The following is a 10,482-nucleotide window of genomic DNA, read 5'->3' on the forward strand; positions in this document are numbered from 1 at the left end:
ACTGTAATTCCCATCATCCAGCTGAGGAAAAGGGGAGAAAAAAAACAAAAAAAAAAACACCACACACCAGCCTCCGTTTGGGAATTCCAACCTGGATTTTGGGGGCTTTCTGACAACTCTGATTTCTTGCACCAAACGCAGAAGTGTGGCAACTTATCAACTACATAAACACGCAGTGCACTGGAATTTTAGTGTGTATTTCAGTAATTTATATGAATAAATTACATCTGCGTTGCCTGCTTCAGCTCTGTTAAAGACGAGGAACAGATCAGAAATGCCATCTCAGTTGTATTTAGGATATCATAGACAAGAGGAATAACAAATCCAATTTTAACAAATCAGATATTTGCAGATTTACTGCAACCTTTATGTGTATGTAAAGCTGATCGGAAGATTCGGTCCCACTGTAGAACACCGTGGTGGTGGGTAAATCTTATAGTTATAACATTACAGAAATCTCAGTTAACTTTGATATACTTGACTATGCACTTTCAAGATAAACACTGTGTTACTTGTGTACTACACATTGTCATGAGGTGTGCATGGTAGGATTTCAGATCATACATGATGTGAAACTGAAATCTTAAATTTATTTGCTTTAAGATAGCATTTTAAAACCTCACATTGCTTACACAGTCCAGCCTTCATATCAAACAAGGTGGATAGGAGAAGAAACATGAATAGCATGAGAACAAAATCAAAAAACAAGGCTTTAACCATTTAATATTTGTATATAAATAAACCGGGAGTTTTTAGTAAACTTCTGAGAGGGTGGCCTTTCATTTCCACAAATGTCACTATTTACATATCAAACCCCACCCATCATCCATTCATTAATAGACATTCACTATACAGTATGGAGAGAAATTACAGATAACTTATTGTCATACTTAAAGGTATTCCTCTTGCTCTGCATTATATATTAAAACTATTTAAACAGTATAGTTCATTACACAAAAATGGGACGAAATAAAAAGAAATGATCAAAAAAAAAAAAAAAAAAAAAAAAAAAAAAAAAAAAAAAAAACAAAGCAAAACAAACCAACACACAGTATAGTGTAGTGATAACCAGTTTATCTTTTAAAAAAGGTGAGATGAAACTGAAAATTACTTAATGTAATGTAGTCATGTGTACAAAAAAAAAAAAACAAAAAAAAAACAAAAATCAAAGCAAACTTCAAGTCAAATTCTATTGTACAAAACCCAAGCTTTCTGTTCTACCAGTTTATCAAATTATATCTGGCATGTCCCGACCAAGATGTTAGGATCAAATTACATCTTAAGTGACCTGAACTGATGACAGCATTTTGTAGATTGGATTGGCTTGGACCATTTTTAGAGAATGCCCCCTCCTATTACAGGCTCAGAACAGCCCAGGTATGTGTAATAACACAATTACATTTTGAATGACCATAACAAAGCCAGTGCTGCTGGTAGGCAATAAGCTTGGAGGCAATAAGCTTGGATTTTTTCCAATCACTCAAATCATAAGCTACACATCTAACCACCTACTGAACATTCTTTGTGAATTTACTACCAAAAACCATTAAAATGTTCTCCCACAAAATAGTGAGGTGGTCTGTTGCATTTGGGAAAAGAAAATAAAAAAAAATTAAACAAGAAAAAGAGCAAAAATTTGCACGATGTTTGAAGATAATGGGCTTTATGCAATACGCAATTTGATTGCATTCTTACCTTGGCATGGTGACTAACATCCATTCAGGTCTATACCAAATAAAGCTCAAGCCTGGTTTAAAAGATCTAAAGCTGTTTCAGCAAGAGGAGGTCTACATGAAATTTCTTTAAAGCTGAACAAATGTTTAGCCAAAAAAAAAAAAAGAGGAAGTTCATGGAACTGCTTTGAGATTTCTAGACTTAGGCAGCCACAGCAAGTCCAAGTGGCACTGGATGAAGCCTTGCACCACCACGTCTGGTGCTGCAGATTCAGGTCTGGAGTGGATACTCCTCTTTACTGAACGGCAGTGTGGATCCGGGTTTCACCCACGACAGTCCTGACACCTGGAGCCCTTTCGGCTGATCTTCAGGTCGTCTCTGCGGTGACGAAACAAGGTATTAGCAAGGATTTTAGCTAAAGCTTGATTTAGTAGATTGGAGCTTCACAAACATGCATGTGGTATAACAACATTTAACAGCACAATGCAGATTTTCTGTTTTCTATAAAAATGGATGGTTATGTATGCAACTTGTATGAGCACCACCAGGGTGGTTTCCTTTGGATTTAGTGGACACCTTGTGACTACGACCCCACATTAGCATCCTATAAAAAAGACCCTGCTATATAATGCTCGTCACCTGAGTGACCTGCTAATCATCCACGATTACTGTTCATATTTCTATACACACACACACACACACACACACACACACGATATAAGAGACACTGGTGAATAAAATTGAACAATTATAGAATTGTTCTCTCCCAAATTTAAAAAAAAAAAAAATTAAAAAAATTAGAGGTTTATATGTGCATGCCTGGCTACACTAATCAAGAATTAATAGAAAGTGAAGTACTGTTCATAATTTCAAGTTGACAGGAAGGCTATGCTAACTCAAATCACTGCTCTTTAATGTGTTGTATGTTCTGAGATGCTTTTCTGCTCACCAGAGTTGTACAGAGTGGTTAATAGAGTTACCCTAGCCCTCCTTTCAGCTCAAACCACTCTGGCCATTCTCATTAACCAGGTGTTACTGCAAATACAAACACGCTGCTCACTGGATGTTTTTTTTTCCTTGCACCATTCTGTGTAAACTCTAAAGACTGATACACATCAGCACTTTCTGAAATACCCAAACCAGCCTGTCTGGCACCAACAGCCATGCTATGTTTGATGTGAACATGAAGCTCTTGATCTGTATCTGCATGGTTTTATGCATCTCACTGAATGAATGAGCAAGTGCACAGATGTTCATAGTAAGGTAGGTACACACAATGATGCTTTAACATGGACATATGATGTAACAGGTAGCCGCAAGAAGAAGCCGGTGTTTACTTGTTTTGGCGTGTCCAGCACTCACTTTGTGTGTGAACATCTTCTCTTTCGCTTCATCGTGCACAACTGGATTCCATGGAGAGAAGCTAGACAGGAACAACGACAAGGTTGGGGGGGAAAGAGAGCACAATTTCAGGGTGATCTACATTTCTACTAGTCTCAATCAAATCAATGCTACATTCATATGTGCATTAAACATGCTTTGTTGGTAAACTTAGTTTAGGTGCCATTTTGCTACTGAAACAGAACACTCATTTCTCAATAACCTGAAACAAATCAAAACCTCTTTGTAGCCACTTTGGCACAGAAAAAAAAAAAAAAGAACTGAAAACTGAAAACTAAAAACTAAACGTGAACTTTTACCCTTGGAGCACGCAATTCCATGAGGCCTACTTGCCTTATTGCATAAGGATCATCGATCTTGGGCTGGTCGAAAAGGTGGCTGTTGCATAGTTTCACACTGTCGACCACTTTACTTTTGAAGAGCTGAATATCCTTGTCATATCTGAGTCACAAAAGAAAGAAATGTGCAGAGTTAGATCGCTGATCTGCACCATCATACAGAGACCATTGCAAAATACTCCTGTAAACATTAACTAAGCTTTACTGCCCTGCATTATTGCTTGTTTAAAAAAAAAAAAAAAAAAAAAAAAAGCATTTCAGCCCAGGTTTTGTCTCCTTAACCATGCTGTGAGAGTTATACACACAGACCAGACTAATGCGTGAACACACGCAAGTATGCCAAATTAGCATATAGCCAAAGCAGTATTTTTACATTTGTTCACAGTGAAATCAGGTGCATCCACACACACACGCACACAAACACTTACAATACAGCAGCCTCAGGGTTGAGTGGTTCCATAGTGTTAATCTTGTAAAAGATCGTCCTTGCGTACATTAGCACCTGCCAGATGTGGTTATGGTTCCGTCTGCAAAATAAAATGTTTCATTATACCATCACAGGGCCTCAATTATCAAGCTGGATATGAATAGATTTAATTTGTAAATCGTTCGTATGAGCGTTTACACAAGAAATTTGGTATTCATGAAAATCCTGTAAATTCAGAAAAATGTTCGTGTTCTACTCGTGCTTGAGTGTGTGTAAATTTACGCATAAGATGACTAGCTAACGTAAACCTCGACTTGCTCGACTTTAATTCATATGACTTGCATGGATTACTGCACTTTTCTATATGGAATATACTGTGGAGTTTAAATTGCTTATTTTTATTACATTTACAGCATTAGTGGACGCCCTTATCCAGACAGACTTATAGAATTGCGAGATCATAGAGAACATTTTGTGAAAATCAGTCATTTTATATTACTACCATTAATTAAAGAATATGAAAAATAAAGTGAGCCAACACAAACTCATAAATTAAGGTAAATAAAACTAATCACTCAATTATAACAAAAGAAATGGTGCCATATAAATGGAGGACAGGCCGTCTGTCTGCACATAGCCGTAAACAAAGGTCTCAGCTGACGGAGTTTTAGAGCTCACTTATTATTTTTAATATTAGAAAATATTTTTATTGGCATAGAAGTGAGTGAATATAACTTCCACTTCTGTCTTTCAGACGTTACCGTCATTATTCATTTCATGGAGTTTTGTGGGCGTCACTAAATGCAAATGAGCTGTGCGGGGAACGTGCACTGCACATTACAAGTGATCAACATGCGCACGCGAGAAGAAAAATCAGCATTTCTGAAACTTTTGTAAATCTTAGTTCAGAAAATTTTAGTTCCATCTGTGTGTAAATAATTGTAATCGTTGGCAATTTGCTGTGGTATAAGAGGAATAAAACACTTCGGGATGTGCTGTAAAACAGGAACTTTGCTATCCATGCCGTCATTGATTATTTTCCCATTTCAGCACACCCGGTCCTGTTTTATTCCTCACAAACATGCTCTCAAAGCTATCCTTATTGTCAGTCATAAATTATTTATTACATACAAAATACATCAACTACAACCAAGTACTTAGTATATTGTGCGCAATGTAAAGTCCCATTGTTGGTCATTACATTTACATTTATGGCATTTGGCAGACGCCCTTATCCAGAGCGACTTACAATTATCTCATTTATACAACTGAGCAGTTGAAGGTTAAGGGCCTTGCTCAAGGGCCCACAGTGGCAGCCTGGTGGTGCTGGGATTTGAACTCTCAACCTTCCGATCATTCTTAACCACTGAGCTACCACTTTCATTAAAGCATTAATGCTCAAACCACCATTGGAGCAAAAAGACTGACCCCAGTTACACCTACCTCCACTTGGTGAACGCTCTCCTCACATCCAGCTCTCCAGAAACAGGGTCCACCAGCGGGTGAAACACCGGGATATCAAACACCACTTTCTGCCAACAACAAGCAGAGACGCACAAATGGTTAAAAAGCTTTCTGAATGCAGTTCGTTTTGAACATCCTCTTCCTCTGCTGCCTTCGCTTGCGAGGTAAACGGCAATTGCAACGACAACATGACACAGACAAGCCTACGCACGCCTCACTGATAACTGTTAGATAAAAGTGGCAGAGCAACTCCACTTTAGCTGCGATAGAGCCTGTTTCCAGGCGTAAATGACATAGCAGTGGGGTGAAATCGATGCACGCGTGCGTGTTTGTGCAGTGAAGTACTCACGGGACACTCTCCATCAGGATAGTTATCGGGAATATACACTGTGAATTTAAAAACGCCGTCCTGGTACAAGCCGTGGCGAATGAAAATCACACCGAACCACACTGCAGGCAGACAAAGACGGCGAGGGTTAGATTGGTACCGTCAGCTCACTTGATTTCATTCAGTCAATAAATATATGTATAGTTCAGTCGCAGGTTGTGGATACGATACCATTAAAAGCATTGTCATAACAGAACTTTAATTTAAAAAAAAAACAAAAAAAAACAAAACAATGCATTTACACTGGTATTTTAGATATTTTAGCAAACAAGACATAATCCTTATAAATAAGGATTATATTTAATATTTCTTTACTTACTCAGGGCTGATCTGTAAGAGGGCTGAACATAGATCCCCGGGAGTTTCTGCTTTATCACCAGCGTACTGCAAAACAAAATGGTGTTTTAGAACATTTTATAGAAGCCAATAGATATAAAAGATGAACCCAAATGTGTTTTGTAGATATTCTTATTTGCATTTTACTGTTCAGAATTTCTTTGAAAATAGTTAAAATATATTTTATGACTCATCTTGTACTCAGCTTCAAATCAAATGCTCTCTAGAAAAAAAAATTTGTCCTGCTCCCAATTTAAAAAAAAAAAAAAAAAAAAAAAACACCTTTCCCTATGATATGCAGTTAGTGTACAAGCAAGCATTTGATGATATGGAGATACGTTACACAGTGTGTGAGCTCAGCTGAGAGAGCTGATTTCTCAATACAGTTTTATTTTACTGCCTTTCCAGCAGGCTTTCCAGCAGGCTCAGCACCAAACCGAGTTGGTTGTTAACTTCTGCTCTAGGATATCAAACATGACAAATTAATAAACTGAAAGCAAGATATCACACAGCTCCAAAAGCAAAATCTCTCTCCAAACTCACGGCTGCTTTATTTAGATTCATATCCCCAGCACTTTTGGCTGTTGTGGAAATCAGTCAACACTTTTAACACACTCCCTCCCTGACTTCCTGTTGCCAAAGGAAACCATTCAACATGCAGAATCAAATCACAGATCTCAAGCCATTTCATGGAAACTTGGAAAAAAACCCAGCTTACAATACCCAATTATAAAAACAGGCGTGTAGTGACTGAAGTTACAACCAGTAGTGTACTTCCCGGCAAATAATGATCTGTTTAATACATATTACAAGGCTGAAACGATGGATCTTGACACCATGCGTCACGATGCAAAAATGTGACTTATGTGCATCGTGGAAATCAGCATTCTATAAATTATTCATCTCATGCAAGTGTTTTTTTTTTTTTTTTTTTTTTTTGGTACACCAGAAGTCCAGAGTTCAAACAGAGAGCTCGCTGGTAAAGACAGTCTGTGCCATTACCTAGAATCTTCTGCACTTATGAAGTGATCGATAGCTCAGGATCAGAATGTCTCATACACATTATCAGTTATACGGCTGCACAACCACGTTAAAAAGAGCTCTTCAGTAGCTTTCAAACGACACCAGCCCCATGCCACTGCGATCTAAGGTGCCTGAGAAACATGAAGCGGAAATCAGACATTTTAGCCGACTTTGGAGCTCTAATTCTGGTTAAAATGATTCCTCAGGCTCTGCTACAGATCTTATGTTTCAATCGAGCATTTCCCCCAGAGACTTTGCTTATTCAATCCAAATTTTTGGGACATTTATTTATTTTAAAAGATATGGTGAACTTGTACATTTTGGTTACACTATTAAACCTCTGTTTGCAGCCTTTTTTGATTTATTTAGTATTTTTAGTCATAACTTTTCTTCATTAAAATTTTGTTTAAAATATTCTGTGAATTGAATCAAATCGTGAAGCCAGTATTGTGAATCAAATAGATTCAACTTGTGACCGGAGTGTATTGCCACATCTCTAGCTGAATAAAGAATCTCCACTAAATAAAAACAGTACGTACAACTCTGCGAGAAGGGAATACTCCAGGTAAAATGGTCCATAGGAGGCGTGTGTGCCGTTGGTGGCCTGCGTCACTGAAGCTGGTGAGGATGCTTTAGTGACTGGAACTGCATTCTTGGGTATGGAGGGGAGCTGCTTCTTCCCGAAGGGAGGACGAGCCGGACTGGCTTTCTGGTCGCCTGGACCACCCTGCTCCTCACTCTCAGATCTCTAAACGAACAAAAAAGCAAAGAAAGAGACTATTTTAAGAATTGATGTAGTTCATAAATTTCAGAAGCCCAAAATCACCACTAATTTAACCTGCATTCTTCCAGAAAGAAAGATTTTAAAAGAACAATTCCTTATAAAGTTTTGCATCAAGGGATACGGATAGCTTATAAAAATCATTCTCATTCTCTTCAAGCTCCCTACACTGGGTCCAGTTATAGATTAAGCTCTCACTAACCAACTGACCAGGAGTTTAAAGTCCTAAACCTCACCTGACAGTTGACTGCTCAACTATATACACTTGACTTTCTAAGGCATCTTCAAATAAGCGCAAATCTAATGGTGATCTAACTTTCAGTGTGTCACAGGAAAGTCTTTGAAAACAAGAATCGTGCAGAAGGTACGGTAAGTCTCCTCTTACCTTACGGCCGGCGTTCATCGACATGCTCCAGAATGTACTCATTACTCATTGAGCAAGCGCAGGGGTTGTGCTTCTGTGCCTCTCATACAAGATTCACTGAAAAAAGTTTGACAAATAGAGACAGCGGATGAGAACAGTGCTGCCAAATTAGCAACTTTAGTCACTAGTGTTGGTGATTTATTAGACTCCCAATAAAGCAATATTTCTGGAAATTAAAAAAAGAAAAAAGTCTACGGACGTTTTGAGGAGACTTTCCTGACTGTCCTGCACTCGATACGACTCTGCAGCTCACATTACTGCTGCTGTTTATAAGAATTGACATTTTCGCTTGACTTGACAGCAGTGTGTAAAGCCTATGGCCAATCGTTCACCACCAACGTTCCAAACAGCCAATCACTGAACAGCATCGTTCCAAACGACCAATCACTGAGCGCCATCATTCCAAACGACCAATCATTGCTTGTCCCACTTGCACAGTTTGTTCTTCGCTTTAAACTCACGATATTTTCACACACTAAAAGCAAGTTATATAAACATTTTACAGTGCCATAACCAATCTATTAGTTTCTATCCGAATAAACCGTTCCTATTTTCAGAAATTCTTTCTTCTCATGTAACGTTTTAGTATGCAAATGATCTCGACGAATCAATGAATATGCAAATTAATTTATGACATCACAACTTCTATAAACTGCTTTTGAGCATGCATCAGCTACTTTTCCCTGAAGAGTTAACCACACTGAGATGAGAAGACACAATGTGCAACCTGATGCTGTATGACAGCTGCTGACAATCCCATGTGCTGATGGTCTCTCTGATCTCTTTCTGAAGAAATTAAAGTGAGAAGATTGCCACAGCCTACATTAACAAATGACTGAAATGAAAAGCAATGGAACAGGATTTAGACTGTTAATCAAGTTAACATTAGTGGCAATGCAGGATTAGATACACACACTGCATAGCTAGTTGAAAATAATAAGTGGTTGAGTAATTAAATGTTAAACTAGGTTGGATAATTAAATGTTAAAGTAGAATAAAATACACCCATACAACAGAAACAGTCCATTAATAAGAGCACTAATAACAGCTGAGCACTAGTTAGCTAACTAATGTCTTAACCGAGTCTTTTTGCTAGCTTGCTACTATTAGCTATGCTAGCTATCGTTCTACGAAAGTCGTGATGACTTACTTGAAACAGATAGACACACTCCTCTGACAATATTTCACCTTTCTCTAACATTCACACATTTTATTCATTCATATTCACGGCTAGTACCATCTCTGCTTAGCTATCTTCATAATCAAGAAATTTGAGTTCCAAGCTTTCTTTTCCTGCCCGTATTCCCCAAAAAAAAAGCCCGCCTCCTCGCCTGTGATTGGCTGATCCTTCCAATCTCACGCTGTCAGTCAACTTCTGGCCAATCCTAGCAAAGGAATTCCGCTTGTCGGAATACGCGTGCACAAAAACAAATCCACCCAAATACCTAACTAAACGTCATACGACCTTGATTAAAGGCGGGACCACGTATACAAAAAACAATTTCATTGGCTGTACGGACGAAACCCTAGTCAAAGCGCCGCATCTGATTGGTCATCATCTTGTCAATCAGGAACAACAGAACAAGCACGTCCTACTGTAGTTAGTATTCACACGAAATATTATATATTAACGAATAAATTAACACGAATACATTGAATATGGCTTGAAATGGGAATTTATCACAGCGTAGAAGCTAATAAAACCTGGCCAACGTCAAAATATATTCTGTATCATTAACAGGACAAAGCTAGCGAGGTATTGTTTTCGTTTCTCCGTAAGAGATTTAGTAAATTTATAAGTAAACAGCTCTCTTACCATACATCCAGCGCAATGCTAACTGTTCACCAAGATTATTTTTATCTCCAATTAAGTAAGAAAAACCACAGGTTTCTCATCATCCTAAACTCCTGAGCGAGCAGACATTTTTAAAGCACTTTTACAGCTATTTGAGCTATTTCCTGGCTGACCGGTACCAGCAGCCCTACTTTCCTTCTATTGGCGAAAACACGCAAGAGACGAAATCCATTGCTCCTATTCGCTGTCAATCATTTTATAATCTACAGAGAGCATTTTGATTGGCTGATGCGAGTTGAAGGCGGGATCTAATGTGACCGTGCGTTGCACTTGACACATTTCATTGACCCAGTTTATTATTACAAAAAAAAAAAAAAAAAAAAACTATATTATATTATATTATATTATATTATATTAATTTTACACATAAT

General features: G+C 38.0%; 1 protein-coding gene across 3 annotated transcripts; it reads right to left on the reverse strand.

Annotated features, from left to right (window-relative positions):
• Positions 1-570: 570 nt before the first annotated feature.
• Positions 571-10,268, reverse strand: aktip (akt interacting protein). 3 transcript variants are annotated; one of them, XM_026937371.3, is made up of 10 exons: positions 10,073-10,268; positions 8,218-8,313; positions 7,591-7,799; positions 6,012-6,076; positions 5,654-5,754; positions 5,284-5,372; positions 3,842-3,940; positions 3,409-3,516; positions 3,037-3,097; positions 571-2,052 (listed from the first exon to the last, which is right to left on the reverse strand). In XM_026937371.3, exons 2-10 carry the CDS (start codon positions 8,257-8,259, stop codon positions 1,945-1,947), a joined length of 882 nt encoding a protein of 293 aa, XP_026793172.1. In that variant the 5' UTR covers positions 8,260-8,313; positions 10,073-10,268; the 3' UTR covers positions 571-1,944. The 3 variants fall into 3 exon arrangements, with proteins under 3 accessions (XP_026793172.1, XP_026793175.1, XP_026793173.1); XM_026937374.3 differs by having other exon boundaries at positions 3,012-3,097; XM_026937372.3 differs by lacking the exon at positions 10,073-10,268 and adding an exon at positions 9,407-9,946.
• Between the last annotated feature and the right edge of the window lie 214 nt (positions 10,269-10,482).

This window comes from Pangasianodon hypophthalmus, chromosome 25 (genome assembly GCF_027358585.1).
Source record: "Pangasianodon hypophthalmus isolate fPanHyp1 chromosome 25, fPanHyp1.pri, whole genome shotgun sequence".
NCBI lineage: Eukaryota > Metazoa > Chordata > Actinopteri > Siluriformes > Pangasiidae > Pangasianodon > Pangasianodon hypophthalmus.